This window comes from Colius striatus, chromosome 2, assembly GCF_028858725.1.
Source record: "Colius striatus isolate bColStr4 chromosome 2, bColStr4.1.hap1, whole genome shotgun sequence".
Taxonomy (NCBI): Eukaryota; Metazoa; Chordata; class Aves; order Coliiformes; family Coliidae; genus Colius; species Colius striatus.
The window spans coordinates 69,718,364-69,743,955 of NC_084760.1; the positions used below are offsets into that span (position 1 = coordinate 69,718,364).

Here is a 25,592-nt window from a genome sequence, read left to right on the forward strand (position 1 = left end):
GCTTTCTCAGAAGCATAAACATACACATATAATAGAGATCTAAGGCCAGTTATACCATTTTGTTATTAAAAGCTCTCACATCTGATTCACTTCTGTATTAGTTACCAAAACACTATCTATAATGTTAATTCTTGCCTCTATATCTCATGTTTCAACCCATCCTAACCTGCATCTCCTTTACTTATAAATTCTGCTTCTCCAAGAAGAAAGAAGATACATTTTCTGCAACACTTAACTGTAAAATCTTTTCCAAACTTACAGCTCTATTCCCTTCTAAAAGGACTGTGACAACTGAAAGCTAGCCTTTCCCTAGCTGTTCAAACACCACTTGATTAACACCAACACTTAGTATTTCAAAGCAACTACGTCTTGCTAAGGTTCTTGCCAGACTTGGTCTTCATCTTCCCATGTCCTTTTTATCTGCCAAGTAGAAGAGCATGTAGTTTCTCAAGAATCAATACATTTCCCATAGTACGTTTCAAAACACTAGTGCACAGATGGAATATATGTTTTAATTCTACAGCTGAACAGTTTCACGCAAGACAGATATGCTGTTACACAGCATCAAAGAGTAAACCCATGTATACGAAGTCTTAAAAAAATATTTAAAAGAAAATTAAAAATCAAACTGTATTTGCTTGTAAACACATGGATACACTATCTAAAGTCTGAAATGTCACATTAGAAAACAAGGAAAACAAACAGGATAAGACCTTCTTAAAAAATAAGCTGTATCTTTTTACAGTAACTGTTATCAGAGCTAAGTCTGAGAGTAGGGAAAATAAGTATTTCAACTTGTATTTTAAAAGCACTTCTTTCTTAAGGAAGTATAACAGCATGCTTTGCTTCAGAGCAAAACTTTTACTTAACAATACTATATTAAATATCGAAGAAGTAGTTACCAATTATAGAGAAATTCACTAGGTCTTTATTTGGGGTCCCAATGCCACACTGTGAGTAGCATAGTTTCTTATAAAACCCCCAAATATAAACTTTATCTTTTTCATTTTTTAATGCAAATTTTAATACCTAAGTATCTCCAAAAAAATCTCTCTCACCATGCTTAAGATACATCCAGGTCACAGGCTTATTTTTAAGTCATGGATTTTACTCAAATACATAACTATTTCTCTTACCTACAGTGTACCAACTTGCATCTGTTAATTTGTTGATAACTGCTTCCTGGTATGTTCCATCTGGATTCTTCACTTCCACAACAGTTCCCACCTAAAATATAAAAGCCACTTAGCACTGGAGAGCTTATAAAACAAGCAATGAAATTAACACATTTGTATTTAGTAAGGAGAGTTAATTTCTAAACTAATTATATGTTAAATATATCAGACTTTTCCAGTTTCTCTTGAATATTTTTATCCCTCAAAACTTTTCTTTCACTGCTTTAAAATAAGCAGAGATGATGATTTCCTGCCAGCAGGTGGGGAACAAGAACCAATTTGAGTGATGTCATTCTCTTGTGTAAGACCTTGCCCATCAAATCCCCCAGCTAAATTTTCCAAAGCAACGGTGACTAAAAATCAGAGCCTGCCAAACTACTTAGCTTTAAGGCCAAAAACAAAGAGGCTTACATCAGTCTCTATGCTGCATCCCATGTCACTACAAAGGAAAAAGCTAACAAGAAGAGTATATTAACTCTAACCTTGCAGCATTACCTTTTATGCTTCATGATCCTATCTGGCCTGTGTAACAAACTGAACCTTCAACTTTCATTCCATACTGCATATAAACATTTATGCCAAATACTGAAAAATAACGATTTTCAGAGTTTTAGCAAAATATAAAACAAATATATTACCTTTAAGGGACCCTTTATGTGGTCATCCTGCACTTCCACTGTTGAGGAATCATGTCTAAAAGTTACCTAAAGAAAAAAAAAATTCAACTGACAATCACTTGATACAATTGAGCAGCATAAGCACATGCAGATATCAATACCTTTTTTCTCGCTGTCTTTTTACAGCTAGTCACTATAATCATTCCATTTGATGAAATCTGTGTTTCATTCATATATTTTAGAAGCACGAGAAGATGATTACTTAGTCAGAAAAAATTCTAGAATACTACCTTTCAGAATAGAACCAGTAGTCCAATGATTACTGCTATAATAAACAAGAAAGGAGACAGTTCCAAGAGTTCTGAGCATAAATAATATTTGAGAAATACTTATATTGTAGTGCTTTGGATTCAAACAGTTTTAGCACCTATATCTAAGACTGTACCATGAAGGTTTTTTTGCTGTTATTGATTAAAGTATATCGCCCTCATTCACTGTTGAAAGACAAAAAAAAAGTACAGAATTGTGCTGTCAATTAAAGAAAATTAATTCTGTTCATGTCAGCCTAGCCTACAGGCTTCTAGATAACTGGAAGTAAAATGCATAGATGCCTAACTTTTCATTCTTTCAAAACTAGAATAAGTAAATCCCATAAGTATTTCCAAGGTAACTTCCCATGTCACTGACTGTGTCTTTAATCCTACATGTGCTGTCCTCAGAAAAAAACAAAGGTCTAGGAAAAAAAAAAAAAAAGTAATCATTAAGTTATCTGTATCAGATGCTACAGATATTGAACATTCTTTTCACTCAAATTTAACTTGGACACAGTGAAAGTCAAAGGAATCCCCCTTGCCAGTTTTATTTCCACTCTGGTTTTGATATTCAGAAGAACTGAATAGTTCTGGCATTGTACTTTATATACATATGTATATTTTATTAGCACACACAAATGATGATGTAATGTTTACCAGAAGACACTTGCTTCATCTATGTTTTATTTAATATTCACAATAAGTAAGCATGTACATGAGATTCAGCCATGTAATAGCAACTCTCAGCTATAGCAATCCTACTGAGGACTCAGTTCACAAGTGTACCCAAGGGTATAGTCTCACTATTACTGAGAGTTTCTCTGCAGCACACAGCAACAGCAAAATTTCCTACAGAACAACACTGTTCTCTAACACCAATTATCCTACTTAATTTCCCCAGGAGGAGAGTTTAAGGGGTTTTGTAAACCCTGAAAGGAGCAAACAGTTGATAATAGCACCTACAACCAGGCCTACCTTGACTATCTGATTAGAAAACATGCACTAAAATGCTTTACTGCCTTCCAGATGCTACTTCATGAAGTACTCATCTTGTCCATTTTCTATTAGAAACACAGTAATACATATTGTCATAAGAGCACATTCTTTTTGAGCTACATTATCCCACTATTGATAGCAAATACTTTCTATCCACTGGACAGATAAAATCATACTTTGTAACCCAAATTGCCAGACAAAAGATTCAGGCTAGGAATTAATTGAGCAAAGACTACCCTTCAGAACTTTAGCCTGACAGATACAGGTTTTTTATTCCATTCTTTTTTGGGGGGACTTATTTAGAAATCAAAAGTTCAGTTCAGATGCAAAGTAATGTGAAACCTGTGGTCACTATTGGCTCACATAAAATATCCAGTATAGCAATTCTGATTTAGAGACATCTGATTCCATTGACTTTCTGTAATTATCTTAAATGTATTTTACAGCAAAAAGGAATTCTATCAAAAACCATGTGCCAACCACAATGTACTACGATGAAAGGTAAACAAAGCAAATTGCTACTTTGCATTCCACAATGTTTTCTCTTTTTTAAAGATGCCTTGGGGCTTTTGACTTTTTTACAAGGAAGACTTTTGATACTAAAAGTTTTTGTTTCTTCTTTTTAAAGGTGCCTTGGGGCTTTGATTTTTTGGGGGGAGAAGACTTTTGATACCAACAGTTTTTGCTTGTTGAGATATACATACACACACAAAAACACCCCTGCTTATTAACTCAAACTCCAAACTCAGTGTGATACCACCGGCCTTTCTTGAAGCTGAGAAAAGTGATGTCAGTATTTGTTCAAGTGGGTTTTAATTCCCATAGTATTTGTCACCATGGATCCTTTCTGTCTCAGGCAAAAGATTAAGACATTCAGCACATGGTTCATCTGTTCAGATTCAGTTGGACTTTCCCTTTTCTTCACCATCCTGAAAAGACAGTCCTGGTAGGCTCTGTACAAAAGTTGCTTCACTAGTTTATGAAGACCTATATCAAAACCTGCTTCATCTGAAATTCCTGTGGAGGGTGCTCAAATACAAGTGGGTGAGGATAATGGTGCTAATTGTTTCATGAGAAATAAACTGGTTTAAATAGCTCTTTAAGATAAGCTACAACAAATCCTATGAAGATGAGACTACTACTCTTCTAACACCAAAAGTGTTGCCCTTTAATCACATTCACAAGTCCAGGCAAATCTTCAGTTTTACTACTTTCTACGACAGTGTGTAACACCGTCAAATGCTGTACCATGTACAGAACTTGACAAAGACTAATAAACTGTGAAATACAGTACCTACCAACATTGAAATGTTTAGTACATAGTATTTGCATTCAACTGAATAAAATTATTAAATTATACTGATGATGGAAAAGTTACAATGATGGTATCCCTTGAAATATTCTAGAAAGTAGAATTCAACAGAAAGTAGGAGGAGTTGTAATTAAGTGTATTTCATTTGCCTAAAGATAACATACTCCACACTGAAAAGATTTGGTTGCATCTTCCTTTCTAGTTGTAAAATTTACATAAAAGCTTCAAACTGAAATTTGTGTTATGAAGTTATCTGACTTCCATTTTCCTCTAGTAGTTCTAGGAGACTAAGGCATAAAATACACTGGGGCCAGAAAAAACTCTTTAACAAGTGAAAAAATAAATGCAGCAAATAAACTATCAAAATTTGAGACAAAGTACACCTTGGTTAGAGCTAATACTGGAGAAGGTCTGCACATGCCAGAAAGAGAGGAGATTTTGAGACAAAGTGGTAGGGAATATGCTTTCTTGGTGAAAGACTGTTACCACACACACACACAAAAAATCCCAATCACAAATAATGTTACTCTACAAAGGAGTAACAGTACTGAGGCTTAACTGCCTTAAGCTATACAGTAACAGTGAAGACGCACACACACATATACACACAAACTTGAATCTACAGAGTTTTAGGTACAGCTTTCATAAACAACTTAAGATTCAAAATTCTATTCCATTTCAAGATCTTTCTGCAAAACATTACAGCGATCAAACTGCAAGTAATAAATCTGTACGGAAATAGCAATACATAAGTGCAAGTGGGCATCTAAGAAGGTGAGCTGAAAGCTCTCTAAAGAGATGGAAGGAGTTAAGATTTCACTGATCTAAGCACAGCACAACTCCTGTACTTCAATACTGATACTTAGCATCTTAAATATCAGTATTTACTCTGTAAGTGCTGTAAAGTATAGACCAGCTGATACTGTTAAGAGTTTATGACTACTGAAATTAAAAGACCACTAATTTGCTACAAAGGCTTTTTAAAGATGTCAGATTTAAGACTATCATCTTCTCATTATGGTTAACATCATCAAATAGATGAGAATAGTCCTTCCCAACATGTTTTTTTAGAGAGAACCTGCTCTCTGCTTCTTATATACCAGAGATAAAAATAGGCCATAGTATGAGGGCAAATTCAAGCAATGCATGGCAGTTTATAATGGAGGCTCTTCTGTAACAGGTTATCATCACTCACAATTCCCAAATTTTCACTTATGTTTACAGCAGATATAAGAAAAATATTTTGCCACTATAACTCTGTCGCAGAGTAACAATCTAATTTATTTTTCAGAAGTGCTTTGGATCCTTGCTCGGTTACATTTCTGTGTGAGATTAAGAGGAACAGCAGAAAAATAGTACCTGCTCCCTGATTAGAAGCGTTTATGGCAACATTATCCAAACAGCAATATAAAGCCATATTGTAGTATAGACTGGCTATATAATAAAAACAAGACGGAACAGTTTTCTCTTTATTTCTAGAAATGATACTTTAAATTTCCAAGGGATGTTAAAATAGATCTCTTGTATTCCCTCGCCACAATTTTTATTTGTATCACACATGGCTTATACTGTTTTATTCGGTCATTAACTAATCATCATAAAGATTAGGTGAGATTCCCTGCTTGCTATTCTGTAGGACTCAATATACAAAGTCTTTGTTGGCAGGCAGAAGGGTTTCCTAGAATCATAGAATGGAAGAGGCTGGAAGGGACCTCTAGAGAACATCTAGTCCAACTGCCTGTTAAAGCAGGTCCACCTAGATCAGGTCACACAGGAATATGTCCAGGTGGGTTTTCAAGACATCCAGAGAAGGAGAGTCCACAACCTCCCTGGACAGCCTGTGCCAAGGCTGTATCACTCTCACAATAAAATAGTTCATTTTATTTTTGAAACGTTATCTAGTTGCCACTGCTAAATGACATTGACCTGTACTCTTGAGGTAAAAGAAATCACATTAAATCTACTTTGAGAGTTTTTAGCTATTTTGTGATAACATTCTCCAATACATAAACCTGTATCTGTCATATTTTCATCAGTTACTTTAAGGTCAGCCTATGGCACTGAAGGTTACAAATACTGGATGCAAGCAGACAACAAAGCAGTGGAAGAAACACAATGCATTTAATTAAAGGGGAGGGCAAGGGGAACTCCTCTCCACCCAACAAAAATAACCTTACTGTTATTTCAAAGACTGCACTGCCAGCCTCCAAGGAAAGGAAAGCATCTTAGCTGTCATGAGACTAGAAAGAAGTTTCACATTGTGCCATTTTCAACACTGATGACTTTAGTTTTCCTAAAAAAACTCTTTGCAGGAAAACCACATACCTTGACCTTGACAAGTCTTTTTGCTGTCTTGATCTTGGCTTCACAGAAGGCTCCTCTGTACTTTGCACTCACATCAGTGCCCACTGTGAGATAGGGAGGCTCATCAATGGCCTGCAAGAGAAAGGAAAACAACTGGGTTTTAATTACTTGGACACTAGCAATACAGCTATCATGGTCCCACTAGCTTTTGTGGACAGGGCAGTACAAAACAAGCTAATAAAACTTAACCTGATGGCATATGTATATCTCTGCAGTAGAAACACACAACACTAAGCTCAGACAGTTACTATCATAAATATAATAAACTGATATCACAGTTGTCTGCAACAAGCACCACATTAAGCCTCCAACCTCTGAACCACCTGAAGTAGATGGGTAATTCTGCTACAATGGTTAAGGCTAACCAAACCTCAAGATCTGATGAATCTCATGAAGACACTGCTGTTCATTACTCTTAAATAATTACAGTTTATTTTTCATTAGTGTCATGGTTTTGCCCAGCTGGAGCAAAGGGGAACAAAACCCCGCGACTCCTCCCCCTTCCGGTGGAATGCACAGAGGATCAGGAAAAAAGAAGTAAAAGAGGACAGGTAAGTTGAAATAAGAACAATCTACTAGGAGAAAGTTGAGGAGGAACAACTGTAACAAAAATAAGGGGACATTACAAACTGGTGAATGAAACAGCTGCTCACCACCCGGGACCCGACCCAAGCAACCACTCTGGACCGGCGACCGAAAAACCGCAGCCCTGGAAGAGAGTTCCTTCCGGCCAGCGCCCACCTATAGACTGGGCATGACATTAGGATGGTATCAAATACCTGATGGCCAGCCTGGGTCAGCTGTTCAGGCTGTACCCCTTCCTGGTTCCCAACAGGAATTAACTCTATCCTAGCTCAAATCACGACAATTAGCAAGTAAAACAACTCTAAAGAGGCTCTGCTTTTTCACTTTTGAGTAATTTGTATAGGTATGTGCTCAACAGGAGAGCAACCAGAGGGGTATAGTAGGAGAATAACAGCAGGATAAACGCACAATCATAGTGAAGGGCACAGACAAAAGACACGGTTCAAGCAAAAGAAGAGCAAGTGACACTCAAACAGGGAAACAAGAAATAGAAGAGGAGGGAAATAAGTGGGTTTGGGGGAAGGAGAGAACATGGGTCCAATTACTATGCACACCGAGCTTGTGAAGGCTCTCTTCCTTCAAAGAAGGTCCATCTTCTCTCATACAACCTCCCCTAATGTAATCTGGGGGAGGAGACTCTAGATAACAAAACCATATCACTATCATTTTATACAGTGTGGGTAAGGAGAAGGTAGAAAGTAACAAGCAGGAGGAGTGAGGTATGTTTCCAAGAGCTGGAAGCCTTCATGCAGCCTCAAAGCGCTGGGAAGAGAGGCCTAAGCCCACATGATATTTCCACAACCTTACAAACACAGTTTACAATAGGCAACTCTAACATCCAGGCTCTCTGTAGGAAGAACATAGAGATAATCTCCTTCAAGTCTCAGAGCTCCTATTTGATACTGAGGTCCTTGTACTTCCCACAGGCTGTTTCCACCTCCAGTACCTCAGAAGTAAAGGCATGCAAATATGTACCTGAATGTTTTAATGTAGGATTTTTCAAAAATTTAAGTTTTGCAAAACTTTACATTGAGAACTTTGTTTGTGTATTAATCCAGCATAGGGTAAAAGGAACATTAACCCCTTCCTGTGAGTCAGGACTTTACATGAAAATGGCATCATGGACAGGATAATATCCTGCCAACTATACCAATCTTCCTGTGGACATTGCATGGTGCATGACTGCAGGCAGAATGGCAAGATACACAACTGTGGTAGCAGTATATCTAACAAGCAGGTATTTGTTCCTATTCCAGATTGAATAACAATAAAACTCAATTGAGATTAACAAGGAATCTGTTAACAGTGTTGAGATTGTGGAATTCTTCCCCTACTTGTCTAACAGAATAAATCTACTTGCTTTCAAGGCAGGCTGCAATGTTTTTTTCTTACTCCACTTGGAAGGATCTTGAAACAGTGACTCAAGATGGCAATAAACATGCTTTTGCATAGTACTCTCAGTAGAGTGTATTTCACACAATATAAATCTAAGAGGGGAAAGCAGCCAATTTATTCACTTACAAAGTCAGTAAAGCTCTGAGAGAAGCATCCCTCCTCCTTTCCTTCATTCTTTAGTGAAGAAACTTTCAGCACTACAATGCTGATAAGTCTTTCAATCCAGCTGAACTTCCAAACTTAAAGAACGCATGGAGTATTGAGGGTAAGAGGACAGACAGATCCCAGGTGGGTTCACACAGATGCTCACAGCTAGAATTCTATAAACAAGTACTTCAAGAGCTGGTTATGTCAACATCAGTCTATACCTTGCTATACAGTCAAACAAATTATCTCAAATACCAACTCATAATGTTAACCTACAAAAAACAAATATTTTTTTTTTCAACATTACCTAAGAAAAAAGGTCAACAGTACCAGAAACCAAGACAATCAGAAGCTCTGGTCTTTGACTGTTTGGAAGTTTATGGCAGAGGAACAGGCAAGTCAACAACATTACTTTAAAACAGAATTTTCAATTCTTAGTAAAAGTATAATCACCAATATTAGTAACTACTTTATCTCTACTCTGATTTATTTTTAAAGGTTCTTCTAAAACAATTTATTTGAAGGATGAATACCTATAAGAACCGTTTTCTTTTACTAACACACAAGTTAATTTTAATCCCTAGCCTAAATCTCTAAGTTACTTTTACAATAGCTGATCCCTTTCACTGTTAGTATTTAAAATTCCTCCATTCACAATGACATAGAACAGCAAACATATAAACTATTTGCTTACCACTGTAGGTATGTTTACTAAAAATATAGTACTAGAGTGGCTTCTGGGAGGACAATTTATATCAATGAAATACATTTATTTCACTACCACCATGAACCACTACACATTGAAAAATAATCATGTGAAATCTTCTGTGGATGCATATAAGACTGCATTTATTTTTTTTTATTCCATGGAAAAATAAATTATTTGGGCTTTTTTTCCAAATAACCTCAACTGAAGTTTTCAAAATACTTTCCTCATTTTCACCGCTAATATCAGCTGAAACCGGTAAGCTGAAACAACTAGCAAGCTGTGATACATAAATGTTCTGAGCTTCTTAAAATTATTAAAGACTGTATTTCAAGACAACTCTTACTAGTGTTGCGTCTCCATGTCTCTAGACTGCAGTCTCAGCCTTCATTTTATTGAAAAAAAAGGTAATATTAATTTGCATTTACATTTTATATCTGAACATAATATTTTGCACTTTATAGATAGGAATTGTATCAGAAAATCACCAATAAACTTTTGCTCAACTGGCAAAATGAAAAGTATGCCCAGCACATGCCATCATTTATCTCTAATGAGATCATGAACTTCTTTCATTCAGAGCAGCTTCAATATACACTCTCCATTTCTTTCTCAGAACACCTTTTAGATCACACAGGAAGAAGAAAGGGAAACTTGAAGCTGATGGTAATCTCTAGGTTTGCCTTTTTTTTTTTTTTTTTAAACTATTGGCAGAAGACTGCTATTTAAGATCCTCGTCAAAGCCACCCACTCACCAGGTGCATACACAAGGGATCACTACTCTGTTTATATTAACAACCAACTCCAGGCTACCAGAAGGAGAGCAGGCTCTGATTAGCAACTATGGGAGATGGATATCCTTCTCCAAACTGAAGCCTTGCTTCCTTGGGTACTGCGGGGCTGCAGCCAAGCTGGGGCATGGAAGAGCTGTTTCAGAAAGTGTCTGGGTGAGACCTTCTCCAGGATCTGCTGGAGTGCTAACTACTGAAAGCTGAACATTTCCAGCTGTTGTGTAGCTCTCCAGTGAGCTGCAGACTGCCATTTCCATGCTCTAGCTTTGATACTGCTGCTGGAGGACAACAGTTATTTTGTTAAGCTCAGTAGTGAAATGAAGCCATTGAATTATTTAAATATTTCAATTTAGTTTCTTAAGATTTGATACTACTGAATTTTTATATGTAATTTCTTAAGATTCTTAATGTTTCTACAGGCCTCAGGACCTTCGTATGGTTAAGGTTTAAGACTGTTAATGTTTCTCAACGCTTTACAACTCTGTCAAATAAAGTACTGTCTAGAAAGAGAATGCCCAAGTCAAGATCAAGAGATGTTCAAAATCTAAGTTAACTGAGTTCACAGAGTATAGCCAAACCAGTGATAGCAAATCACTTAAGGAAATCTAGAAGACAAACAACGAACACCACCAAAGGAAGTAACTGTAAAATTGGGTAATTGTTTCTTGGAATAAGTGTGTGTATGGTAAACGACCCCATGAAAGGGATTGAATATTTATGTTTTAATGTATGAGTGCACTTCCCTCTTGTGGCATGCATATTTGGTGAAAGATCCCCCATGCATGCAGTGCTGCATTAACAAATACCTGCTCAATAACAACTCAATCGTTATTGAGTCTTTATTTTGGAATCCTTACCCAGTTGCACCTAACTTCACACTCTCAGTAATGGATGTTAGAAAGCAAGAGGGTTTGGAAGCTCCAACTTTGAATCATTAGTAGCAGCGGACGATCAGATGGGCACCAGCATTTCTCTGGATACTTGCCCCCGAGCCGCAGGGCTGCGGTGCAGGGCCGCGGCGGGTCCTGCCGCTTTAAGAGGAGGGGCCCGCGCCGGGAAGCTGCCAGAAGTTTCTCGCTGACCGACCCAATGCCGACCGCTGCCGCCCGCGCTCCCGAAGGCGCTCGGGGCTCCGGCAGATTAAACGCGGATTGCCGTTAAAGTAAATTTGTCCCCTTAAGGCGATTGCCGGGTAAAGCTGCACGTAGGGCTTCCCGGGAGCTGGCAGCTGCTAGAGCCCTGCCCCGCCGCTACCAGGCGCCGAGTCCCCGCAGGGGCAGGTCCCCGGGTCAGCTACCGCTTCCTACCTTGCAGCTCGGAGCATAGTAGCCCGAGCGGCACCGGGCGGGCCCCGCCTCAGGTGGAGGGGAGGCTGCGGGCCGGGGCTGCTGCGGGCCGGGGCTGCTGCAGAGAACGCACAGCCTGCGTACTGCCGCTGCCGAGGTAGCTCGTGCGGAGCGGTGTTCCAGTACGCTGTAGGTCATAAACCGACTGTCAAAGCGCAGCTTTTAATAATTCCGGATCTTCTCTTGGGTGAGCAAGGGATGAAAATGAAAAGGACTTCCTGCAATTCTGCACTTTCCGTTAGAAAATCCAAACTAATGGGCAACTGCCACACTACTACTGTTTAATTTTATTAATGGAAGTGGTATGAATAGTTTCTTGGCTATCTCTATTCACAACTGCTGTGGACAGCCGGGATTTTCTATAAGCTGCACATGCGGCCGCAGCTCAAAAGCTGGTTTACCACTTAAATCAGAAGCAGTCTCTAGGTGACCAGTCAGCAATTTCCATGAATTCAGTGGCTGAATTTTCTTTGGCAGGCAAAGCAGGCTGCTGGAAAGATTCCGCTCCAGCCTTAGAGCTGATTACACTTGGAAAGACAGATAAATGGCTAGATGCCCGTATCAAAAAAACAACCTGCACATCTTCTGAATTTGGACATTTATATCAGTATTAATAGTTCTGGCCTTCCCAGTTTGAGGGACAAAACACACAGATCCCTCTAGAGCACTTCAGAATAAACAATTTTAACACTACAATCTAAAATGGTAGCACCATGCTTTTATATACCATTGAAGGCTGTTAAAGAGCTCGGCTTCCCATTTTTCTAGACAGATATTTTCCATCTATGTGGGATGAAATCCTCCTCACACCTCCTCTTTCAACTATGCTGCATTACTAAATATTCAAATTCCTTTGTAAAGTCTGTGATGCTGTATAGCAGCTGATAAAATTGCTTTACGTTGTCCTTTGCCTATAAGCATGTGTAATACACTGTGTGTGAATATATTATTTCTATCTCCTAATCTGTATTCCTCTGCACCACACACAGGATGTTCCAAGTAAACCACATGAAACAAGATTTAAGTGTTCAGTCTAGAAACATAGCAGACATGCTTAGCAAGAAAGCCTGCAAGACTACTTTCAGATTAATATGCAAAGAGAAAAGTGGGTCTGTACCTTCCTTTTGTCTTTCACATAAACAAAGTTTGGAGAGCCAGGATTTTGGTTTGTATTAAACATTCAAAATTCAGAGTTTGTCTACTCCTGAGTCATGAAATTAGTGGAACATTTTCAAAAAGAAAAAAATTAACCAACCAACAATCCCTCAACTGCTGAAAAGAAATGGGTTTCGTTTTTAAATGGAAATTTAATATTTATTTTCACTAAACGTGGTTCAGAAAAAGCCTGTTGATGATTCAAGACCCTCTCCCCCCCACCCTCACCAGATATCAAAATTAATTCACGAGTTTATAAAACAAACATCATAAGCCTCAACATCTGATTTTTTTAATAATTTGCATTAAGCAAGAAGAACTAATTTCTCTTTTTTATTATTAGAATGTGTTTGTATTTTGAACTTATCTTTCCAAAGGAAGTGTTCTCTCATGCTTTGCACATTTTCCATAATTTAAGATGGAAGCACCCAATTTCCAAGCAGAACAATCACACATATACTTGACTGTTTCAGTTACAGTCATTCTCAGTTCTTCAAATTAGTGGGAAAAGCCACCAATAATACCTCACTACTTCAACCCAGAACCCAGACATATCCATAAGTCTTCTAATGAAGGGCAAAAGTTTCACACAGCTGGTCATTTGAAACTCTCATTCTATCCTGCAGAATTAACAGCCATTCAAAAGTCATCCAACAAAGTTTCTGAAACTTTTGGGGCAATGGGGGCTTGAAAAGACTAAATTTTGAAAAACAGGATATTTTAAAAAAAAAAATTAGGGCAAATCCAACATCTATACAAGTTCTAAGGAACTGCTTTCATTAAAACACGTGAAAAAAAAACACAAACCATTAAAAAACCCCTTTATCACCAATTACTAAGATATTAACTTAAATAAAGATTATTACCTTAAATATTTTCAAATGGTAGTTAAGTTCCACCCAATAGCAAAAATATGCCCACACACAGCAGAAGCAATCTCTTAATAAACAAAATTACAGAATGTATGAGTGCAAAAATTTGCTTACAGCTCAACCTGGTGTGGGGTTAGGAAGACACTCAGCTTTACAGTAATAGCACGTATCTTCAGGGAAAAAAAAAAACCAAACAACCTATAACATTTAACATACTCAATTTGGCAGATAATATATTTAGAGTTGATTTCAAATTGGGGCACATTACTCTTCAGAGCCAAATGCAATATCTGAAACAAAGACTGAAGCTCAGAAGATAAAAAAATCCTTTAAAAAAAGTAAATCCATTGGCCCACTTTCCACCTCTCAGAAACAAGAACACTGCAACAGGAAACAGAAAGACTTTTTCTGGAAATTTGTAAACTGCAACATAGAATGAAGTGCATCGACTTTTTTCTATGAAAAGGCTATTAACGTAAAAGCCCAAGAGTGTGTGTTTGGGCAATTTTTCTTCTGTCTGATTCTGGCTTGATTTTTTTTCTTTAGTTACTGTTATAAATTTCAGGGAAAGGCAAAACTAATAATTTTGAAATTTCTGAAGGAAATTAGTTCAATGTTATCAACATTTTGTCCACAAATCAAAACTATGGGAGAAACATTATGATCAAACTGAATATTTCTAAATTTAAAAGGGAGGAGCTTCTGGTAATGAAACCTGTTTTGAGTTTCCATTGAAAAACCTACAGGAAGTTTCAAGTAACAGCTCACCTGTTTTGTAAGCAGGCATTATATAGCATATAATTGTGGCCAAAAGTGTTTTAAGTTACCAGAACTTAGTGGACAGATGTTAGGAAGTAGGAAACCAACTCCTGAAAGCTTTAGCACATCTTTACAGGTGCAGATGGGACCTTTTCTTTATTTTAAATTATTCAGTTAGATAAGTTCAATAACTAGCTAATTTAAAGTTCTTAAGACTTGAAAAGGTGCAAAAGTTGACTTCCCACTCTGGATAAAAAATCTGGAAAAGATTTACAGGTTCTAAGATGATGAAGGACCAAGTGACCCAAAACAAGTGGTTCAATTCAGTAACCACAAGTAATACTTCCTTTATTTAATGTATCAGTTTTAAATGCAAAATGGTTTTTCATTATTTTTACTTATCTGTGTGAAGTTCAATTTGTATGGAACTAGTAATCCCAATACTTTTTTTTTTTTCCTTTTTTTAGGAACTACTCTAAGTTGATGGATACAGAATTACTTAAAATATTTTAACTCTACTCAGAAAATGAGAAAATATTTGATTCTTCATCTAGAGGTTTACTGAGCAGTGTCATTTACAAACATTCAAACTGTAATTACTTCATTTCCCATTTGAAACAGCAAATCCCAAAAGGTGATTATGCTTCAAAAATACAGTATTTACATTTCTTTTTTCTGCTACCATATTGAATAATATTCACAGAGTTCTGATTCTGTTCCTAATCTGGTTACAGACTTCCTGCACGATGCAACCCAGGAGGTATGTACCAACTTTCAAGTTACTCAAAAGTGAGTAGCCATTTGATGTTTCTCTACTACTCTGAAACCTAAGAATGGAAATCTGTATTCTTTCTATCAGTATAGCCTATCATGCTATAAAATATTTAATTTAAGACACTCCAGAATTGCTGATCAGTCTCTCTAAAAATGCCAGTTCCTTACAATTCCTTCTATAGGTGTCTTCCCTGTTCTGTATTGCTGAAAGACGACATGAACAAAAGATATTTTGATTGCCTGGTCTACTGTTTATCTTCCTGAATGCAAAATATGTTTTTAAGTCAATCATTGCCATAGCTACCAGATTGCAATTTTTCTGTAAGGTTTAAACAAATATTCAAACTATTTAGCTCTGTAGTTAGTACTGCAAATAATACCATTTCATTTATTTTGGTCAGGCCTTTTCTGTATGTTCAAAGCAAAGTCTAAACACTTAGGTTTCTATATATATACAGATTAAAAAAAAGTAACAAGGAGCTTTCTCAATGAAGACTTCTCTTTTAGTCACAGATTTTGTGACACTTCTTTCAGATTTTATGTTTAGTTGAAGAACCAAATGCATTCTCACATGAAAAATTATGAGTCAAAAAAGGAATAAATGATGGTTTTTTTAGTAGACGGTAAAATTATTTAATGAAAAGGATGTCTTAATACCTGTTTTGCAATTGAAAATTAAGTTATATTAAATCTTTCCCTTGACAAACACTCTTTATCAACTAAAAGCCTCAGATAATGTTTAGGACCATTGTTTAAATGTCTGGATATTTACCTTGGGTTTAAAAATGTGCCACAATTCTGTCTAAAGATGCTGTTTATGGTGTGAAAAACTTGGGATGTTTCAAATGATATGGTAATGATATGCTTGTGTTCTAAATGGATTGGAACAAAGATAATTTGATAGTTTAATCAAACAAACAAGTCTGGGCTGTTCCTGAGCAAAACAGCGAAGAAACTAATATAGGACTATCTAAAGTCTAAAGAAATCAACAGTCAATGACATCTCAAGAGAAAAAAACATTATTTGTAAAACAATTTGATAGTTTTTCATCAATATTTCTCCTCCTGCTCTGGAGATTTGCAAAACCTGCCTGGACATGTTCCTGGGTGACCTGATCTAGAAGGACCTGCTTGAGCATACAAGATGATCTTTAGAGGTCCTTTCCAACACCTACCATCCCGTGATTCCATGATTTGTAGTTCCAGTTAAAGATAATTCAGTGATTGTTTTCTCTTTAATAAGTGAGTTGTAAAAAAATTCAGTCTAACAGTATACAGAATAGGAAAATCTAGATATATGAAAAGAACTGTTGGAATTCTCCAGCAAATATATTCTAGATAACTAATAGAAATGTTGACATTTTAGTTGACAGAAAAAGGTAACAATATTTTCAGATATAATATATGATAGCAAGAAGAGGAATAGTGAAAAGAAATTAAAATCAGATCATTATCTAACAATGCTGGGGTTTTTTCACTGAAATTGTTGCATATTAGGCATCTTTTTATTATCATCTAGTTTTAAAACTATTTTCTATTGTGTAAAACTTCAGAAGCAAATCCATACCAAGTTGAAAAACAGAACCTTAAAAACCAAACCAAACAAACAAAACCCCATCATGCATAAACTATGACTGCTTTTTCTGCAAATACAAAAGAAAATTACTTGCCTTGGTTTATTTCCATATTTAATATAACACTTTCTAAACTAATTACTGGGGAAGGAAAAGGGGGAGGGTTTATTTTTATTCCTAGATTAGAACAGAAATAGAAAGCTGAAGAGATGGCGTACTAATTCAACATCTTCCAGCAAAATGAGATTTCTCAAAATTCGACCCAAGTCAATTCACTAACTACAGCTATGATTTTCTTAAGTCTTAAAATGTTTACCTATGTATTGATAAAATCATATTCTGAAATTCAAAGCATTTGTTTTAAGATGTTATTTTGTATATTTGTGTGAAATCATGCCTGTAGATGACCTGTAAATTAATATAAAAGATTTTTTTAAAAAATAACAAGAAAAACCCACAACCCAATACTGTAACAGAGTAATACATTAAATTACATCATTACTCTAGTAAAAAAAATCATATGTAGCTTTTGGATTTGATTTTTGCCACTGCAGCTACATAGGAGAATGGTAAAGGAGTACCAAAAGTAATGTCAAAGCTACATGCAACTGTCAACCAATATGAAACAAAAAAACCTAAATACAAATTAAAGTGAAAATTCAGCATTTTCACCTTATTAAGAACCAATTCCGCTTAAAGACAGTTAGTAAATTAAGCACAACCAATCTACACATCAAAGCTATGCACACAGGAGCTACGAATATGTACACTGTGATTCTACAGACAAAATGTATTTGTAGCAGATAGCTATATAAAACAAGAGTCTTTGGAAAGCATGGTAGCATAAAATGGCTAACACCACATAGCAACATAAATTTTAGACGGGAGATGTGATTTTTAACTCTGCCATGGTCCCTCAACTAATGCCTAGGCAGTCAGTGTAAAATTGGTATGAAAATGAGTTTAGGAAATACCTATGAGGAGACTGAAACAATTTAATCTAGCCACTTTATTGAAGGTTCAATTAGGATAAATGAGATTCCTGGGAAAAACAAACAAAACCTTAATTACACATAAAGGTTATCAAGGCCATTTCTCTTGGTAGGATCATTTTAGGTGTATTATTAATAACAGATGTCTGTCATATCTGTTCTTAAATTCAGGAGTGAATATTTCACACCCTGCATGCAACATACTCCAGTGCTTATAGAGTTTTCTATAATATGTCATTTAAATATTTCTTGCTTCCTTTGCAGCTTTCAGGAGATGCAGCTTGTTAGAGTAATTGCATCTCTAAAAAAAACCAAAAAATAAAACCACCATACAAAACCCCAAACAGGGCATTATGTAAATTTTAGGTAAAGTTTATAGGCTGATTTTTTTAAGACATCCTGTATTTCTAATTGCTTTCCTCTAGAATCTGATTTAATTACCTCACCATATTTATTCAAGTTGGTACCCAAAAATGGACACATGTATGGACAAACTGATGGCAAGAGAAACAAACTGATTATTTTGCACACTTTTCAAATAATACTTTTAACATTCCAGAATGACATTTGCCTTTTTGGCATAAGTATGACATTGTCTCATGTTCCATTTATTTTTTGCCTACTTTTCCCTAAGAACTGCCCCTTATAGGAGGAAGAAATAGCATGCAGCACATTCCATTTTCAATAGCAGTGAACTGTTAATGTGGCACATACCACACTGTGAAACTCTAGCAAGTGTGCTGACTGCTGATGGCCCCTCAGCTAAAACTAATCTGGCTATAGGTATTCATGTTCAAATTCTGAATAAACAAGGATCTCAGACAGTTAAAATATTGTGATAATGGCAGCTACAGAACAGGAAAGACTTCTTAAGAGTTATCTGTGATTTTCAGGATTCTGTGAATTACTCTATATACTAAATAAATAGCCAATCAAAGTGATGAAGGAACACCACTGTATCCTTTTTCAGCAAAAGAAATGCCAGCTTTACCACTTCTGAGATGTGCTGATGTGTGTCAAAACTCATTCTTCCATCCCCAGGCACTTGTGTGATGTCTCAGACAGATAAGGAAGTATGCACATGTTTTCATCTCTGTTTAGAGCTCAAATTACTTATCATAATACTAATTTTAAAAATACTCTGTACACAACTCTGCTTAGTACAATCTGTTCACTTCTCTAGTTTAAAAAGCTCAACTGTTGCAGTCAGTCCCCACTTCCTCTCAACAAATTACCTAGGCCAAAGCTGGCTGCCTTGTCCTCATATTCATTGCTCTGAAATCCTGCAATCTTGTGGCTATTACAGCTGTGGCTTTTTAGCCTCAAAGACATCCCATTATAATGGATTAGAATTTCATAATGCATTTTTCTTAGTACTCACAAAAAATCTGGTAACATAGCTTGTAGTTAATGCATTTGCTTATTAGATTTCTGAAATGGCAAAATTCATAATGATTTATCTGCTAAAAAGAACAGACGGAATAGGCCCTCTAGTTAAATTTGGGAGGAGAAGAAGAAAAATAGAGGGTATTTAAAGATATAGGAGTCTGACTTTAAGTGAAAAATTACTAACATACACCATTTCTGCTGTATTTGCTACAAAACCAACAGTAAACTTCTAAAAACTTAAGTGATTTAAGATCTAACTGGAACAAAAATAAGAATACAACTTCTTTTTACTAGTAATCTAATCCAACAGAACTATTCTGAATGCAAGTCACATTCATTTACTTGTTTTTTCCTGGTAACTTTGAGTTTTGATCACTATGTAAAATTGGAAAACCAGTCTAGTAAAAAGTGCTGAACCAATTCAGCCCTTTATTTATTCTAGCATTCCTGGCTAAATTCTTGTATCTCTGCCTACCTGCAGAAAACAAAGCATAGCCATTAAAAAAAAAAAAAAACCACAAACACCACAAACCAACAAAACCAACCACCAAGTAACATCGGTTTAAACAATCAAACTTGGTGACAGACACTACCTACTGCCAACAGTAGTTTTTAAATGTCTGAAACTGGAGCTGAGACTATTAGAGGTAGGTGTGTGCTGTTACAGGATCAGCACCACAGAAAGAGATAGTGTGTTCTTGTTAATTCAACTCACGAAGGAAAAATGCAACTCACAAGTGGAAAAGGGGAAGGCCTTGGCCCTCCTAACTCAAGTCTACATGAATGATGCCTCTCCCTGTCTGTCCTCCCTTTTGCATCAGTTGTAGTAAACCTTTGATTAAAGTGATTCAACTCACTAGCCATTTGTTTCTGTTACTTTTGCTGAACTGCTTTTCTTCCACCTTAGTAAGTTGAATAATTTTACTGTTAACTCTGGTGTTTGACACTACAAAGTAGAGGAGGAGAAATCAATGAGTAAACTGGCAGTCTGCCTCAATCTACAAGATGAAATAGCACTCGATAATCGTTGTTTAGAATTTGTAAGGTTCTTGCAAAAAATGCAGAAATTTCAAAAAACAGATAATAATTTTCTCTTCCTCATCATTTCATGTGTGTGTATGTCATAGCATTTACTGTATTTACCTTTAATTGCATACTCTTGATGATTTTATAGAGTGGTATCATAGAATGGCAGGGGTTGGAAGGGACCTTTAGAGATCATCTAGTCCAACTCCCCTGCAGAAGCAGGTTCAGCTATATCAGGTCGCATAGGATTATGTCCGGGCAGGTCTTGAAGACCTCCAAGGAAGGAGACTTCACAACCCCTCTGGGTAGCCTGTTCCACCAAATTCTATAAATTGAATGTATGAAGCCCATATAGGTAGATGAGGAAGATGAAATTCACCACACTACTTGGTTTTGGTTTTTTAAACAGTTGTCAGATAGCTAAATAATCAAGCTGTCTCCTTCAAATGGTCTTCTAAACTGGGTTTCATCCCTCAATGCAAGTCAGAGCATCTAATAAACAGCTTGTAGTCCAACATCTCCACTAAATCCCTGAAGTGGCTTTAAATGAGCTGAAAGCACTTCAGTACTTGAGTATATGCAAGGTCAAATTCAAGTTTGTAGTCAAAGTCTAATCTATTTGGATAACACTCAAAAAAACCACCAGTTTATCTTAAGTTTTATATCCACTGCACATTATTTGCAAACAAAGTGGGTACCAACTTTTCCAATGAAACATTTTATTTTTCAGATGAAAACATATTGATTCAACTGAACATTCTGTAGGAACAGACTTGAATATTGATTTTAGCAAAGCACATTATCACTATATCACAGAACTAAAAAAAAAAATAGGGGGTTTTATTAATCTGTTTTTCTAAAATAAGAAATCTGATCTTAAACTGTGAACTAATTTCAATATGAACTTCAAAAATTTAAGAATTTGCCACAAAATAAAAATTAGGCTTAATTCTATTTATTAATGGGGTCAGTCCTGTGAAAAATATCACTATGTTTGGTTTGACATTCCAGAAAGCTTTACATTTAATGTTTGGACTGCAAAGGACTTGTATGAAGACAATTACTGAGTGTTAAAATAATTTTAAAAGGCCTTCAAAGAACAAGGATCTACAGCAGAACAAGAAAATTCTCCCTGAACTATAGAGTTGGACAAGAAAAATTTCTCAGAACAAGTCACTTGCCTTGCGCAGGGAAGGATAAATTTTAACTCCAGTAAGTTTAACAGCCACAGCAGATACTGAACTGCACTCGATCCAGAAAATCTGACTTTTGGGTTACAACCATTATAGCAAAGACATCAAAACAAGAGAGAACATTCTTTCAGTAGTATCATGGTCTTGCGTGAATTTCAGGTGAGGAGCCCATTAGCACCATGGACACATCACATGCACTCAAAGACATACTACAGTTACAAGAATATGACTATGTAGACTTTCTCCCCTCTGAACAGAGCTTAACATAGCTATTAAAGTAAAGAATGTTAATTATTACCACAATGTCAGTCAATTACATCTCTGATGTTTAGTTTCTTCTGCAAAATCCAGAATTGGTTAAGTCATTTCTAGTCATATACAACTATCTAGGTCCCCATTTCAGACTATGTTAAAAACATGTAGCACAAAGATATCTTTAGATATCAGATATTCAGGACAAAGTTCTGTTCTCTGCACCAACTTTCCTTTCACTTTTCTCCTGCTTTTCCCAACAGGTTGTCTTCATCTCAGACAATATGTAAGGCTCAGGTTGACTATAATCCAAACACAACTAACAGAACCTAAAGATGCACTTCAGAACAGTCAAACCAAACTTCCTTCACTTTCCAGTGACTTGCACTGCAGAACTGTCTGCAAATTTCTCTGCTGGTTTCAGCAGATTTAGCATACACAGACCAACAGGCTTTCTTCCTTTCTACCTTAGTGCCAGCAATAACTTTTACAATTCTCATTTTGCAAACCAGCCAAACGCAAACATTTTTCATTTATTCTGAGTTTTGGACAATCTTTGAATTCAACTAGATATACACTTAAACCCTAGAACTTTCTTGAAGTTTTAGTGTAAGCAAACTCTTACTTAGAATGTTTTGGCAGATCCTCACTCCTCATCTAAACTAGCCTTATATTCCTAGTCGGTAACCTGCTATTCTTTAGCCTCCAGGGAAAACTTTACACAAGAGCCAACAAAACACATCTCATTCGGATAAAACAACTAATACACTATGAGTGCAATATTTTGTCTTCAAAATACTTAGCCCTTATGTTTGTCTTTCCTGGATTACTACATGCCATAATTATCCAATTGAAACAGCTAATATAACAGAATAAAACTGTAATGAAATTCAAAGGTAAGGTAGCCAACACTGGATCTTTTAAAGAACTGCAAATAATGTTTAGATATTAAAATACCTACATATCTGGTGAGCAAGGATGTATATAAATAAATGTCACCTTGACCACTATCACTTTTGCAGCATAAACTTTGGAAATTAGAGATTAAAAGTATTATACTTTATATGTAAATCTATACTGGTCTCTTTGCAGTGTATTTGTCATGATACATGCTAGATCTACTTTTCAGTGTCCCACAGATTATCCTTTCTTATATTTTTCCCCTTTCAAATTTAACAAATATTCCTTTTTCTCTCCCGGTTTCCTGTGAAGAGGATTCTTCTTCCTAATAAACAATTATTTAACATTACATTTGTTAAGATATAAATAGCATACAGTAACTATACACATGCAAAACATCAGTAGTACCTCAGGCTAAGTCCAGCAGAGGTTATCTTTTTATGACATCTGGAGCACAGTCTTAACATCCTTAAACTGCCTGTAAGTCCTACTACAATATAAATATACATTTGCATAATATCTTTCTTCACATACATAAATATGGATCTTCACAGAAAGATACTACATCTTTGAAAATAGTCAATTCTTCAGCCTCCTCTCACAGTAAAAAAAGGGGAAGGAAAAAAACCCAGGAATTTAAGGCACTTACTACTGTTATGTGCGCAAAGTGGGAAATATATATATGCAAGTAAATATAATTACAAAAGGGCAGTTGCATTAGGTAAAGGTTTTTTTTCAAATATTTCAGCATACTGATTTTCCCCAAAAATTCTAGTGGCCCTGAATAATGAACAGGCCTACCAACCATAAGCTTGCTTTTCTTAATTATATCTTTGGATCTCCTTAGAAGAAGGCTACAAAACCCACCAATCAGATCACTGATTGAAAACTACCACTTTAAAGACACTCAAAAGACAGCTTTTTGAGTCAGACACAAGAAGTACTAACTTCTTGTTAATTAAAGAGAAGTATTAGCATGACTATACACATACTTGCACTATGGAGAAGCATCCAAGCAGCACTGAAAACAGATTCAAATTAAGTTTAGTTTGCTGCTACCATTAAGTGGTTGGTCAAGACTATAGAAGGCTCCCAGTCTAGAATAACAGATAGTAGATAGGTTAAGACTGTAGCTATATAATTCACATAACCAATTATCTGAGTCTAGAAAAGAAAAAAACCCATGATTTTATGTCAAATGTACTGGTATTTTCTTACCAGCACCTACTAGGCCACTGTTGACATACAATACATCTACATCCTTGGAAAATATAGATACCTTAACTAAGCTGAATACTGGATAGCTAGGGCAGCATAGAAATTAGTACAGTGAGTAATTTACCTGAAAAAACTACCATAAACTATAACTCATGCTGAGCTTTGTACTCTGACAAGCTGACTACTTCCATGTTGGCACAGGTATCTTCCAAAGAGAAGCAGTAAGTGAACTTGAAGTTATCCTCACAAAAACTGCAATGTAGCTTTCCCAAATTGTAGCATGAGGCAACTTCTACCTCAAATCAACTTCTGGTTGAGCTACTATGGGTGATACTAAATTTCAGGAGCCTTGCTGTGGCAGAATAGTGTACTGAATAAACTTTGTTTTGTCTAATACAGTCTTCTGACAGAAAAATACAGACAATTATTTTTCACAGTGCACTTTTTTTTCAGATGGTCAGTTCCTCAAACTGATAACAAAATTGTAACTGCTCCTCCCAGTCCCCAAGTTGTGAAAAGCTAGCAACTTCTTTGTATATACCAGTTTCCCTAGATTAATAAAAAGAAATGCCAGGACTATCTTTTCTGAAGGAAGATATACATAAGTCTGTATATCTTTACCTGGATTTAAAAAGTTATCACTGAAATCCTTTTTCAATTTTTTTTTCCCCCCTCATAAAAACTACCATGTTCCTTTAAGAATATTCCTCTGTGAGCTAGTTTTACAAGTTTCCTAAATTACAGTAACATAATTCTTAACTTGCAGAAATCTAACAACTACTAGCACATAAACTCCTCTCTCACCTTAACACGTTTCCAAGATTACTGCTGACTAAATATTGCCACATAGTCAGTAGCATGGATATTACAAATAAATTAATCATTTATCTTTTCTATTCCTCTCCATAACAGCATTCATCTTCCAGAGTTCTTCTCTACCTAAATGTAGTTCAGTATTTAAGCTTTAGGCTTGTGAAAGGAGGTGTTAGGAAAAAGTTAACCAATATGACAGTTATCCAAAGCAGAGATGCAAACTTTTCCTATTCAATTAAGTTCTACTATTTGAAAACCCTTTCAAGAACTTTCAATCAGAAAATACCCATGCATTAAAAGTACCACAGATATTAAGAGAAATAGCCAGTTGAAGATAAGTTTAAGAGATTTGTCAAATGTTGCATAATTATGAATAGTTTTAACACATATTAGATGTGTGCTACACAGAAGATGCCACTGTAGTACTACAGGGAATGAGAACAATATATAAGAAGCTAGCATTTAGCTAGACAACTCCTCAAAAGTTAAGGAATTAAAGTACCTAAACTACTTGTTTCATACCTTTCACACAATTTAGCTACCCAGAATGCTTCAGTTTCTTTGCCTATTCACTGCTGCACCTGTTTCCAAAACATCCTCGTCTGGCTTAGCCTGTGACTAATGGCAGCCATTTCCAGGGAGTGGCTATTTAAGGAACAATCCTTGCTCTAATTCCACAAAACTCTTAAACATATTGTAGAACAGGGAATCATTTTTTTGAGGTTGTGTAGGTGATATAAGACTCTATTCACTGCTTTCAAGTATGCTGAAGCTATTCTGTAAAGCTCCATTTGTGGGGTTTTTTTAAGTCTTTAAGCCTCTTATACTAAACCCCCTTTTTTTTTAGCTTCTTTTCAAAAAATAACATTGAGGATTACTAAAGTAGAAAAGAAAAAAGTCTATTAAAGTTTACTTTACAGTGTTCTGTAT

The 25,592-nt window shown here is 36.0% G+C and overlaps 1 protein-coding gene across 2 annotated transcripts in view; it reads right to left on the minus strand.

Annotated features, from left to right (window-relative positions):
• Positions 1-25,592, minus strand: part of ARID4B (AT-rich interaction domain 4B) — an 89,648-nt gene that overhangs the window by 51,719 nt on the left and 12,337 nt on the right. For both annotated transcript variants that reach the window (XM_061991016.1, XM_061991015.1), the window contains exons 3-5: positions 6,737-6,847; positions 1,814-1,879; positions 1,137-1,227 (exon numbers count right to left, since the gene is read on the minus strand). In XM_061991016.1, the coding sequence (XP_061847000.1) occupies positions 1,137-1,227; positions 1,814-1,879; positions 6,737-6,847 (268 nt within the window). The remainder of the gene's footprint in view (positions 1-1,136; positions 1,228-1,813; positions 1,880-6,736; positions 6,848-25,592) is intronic.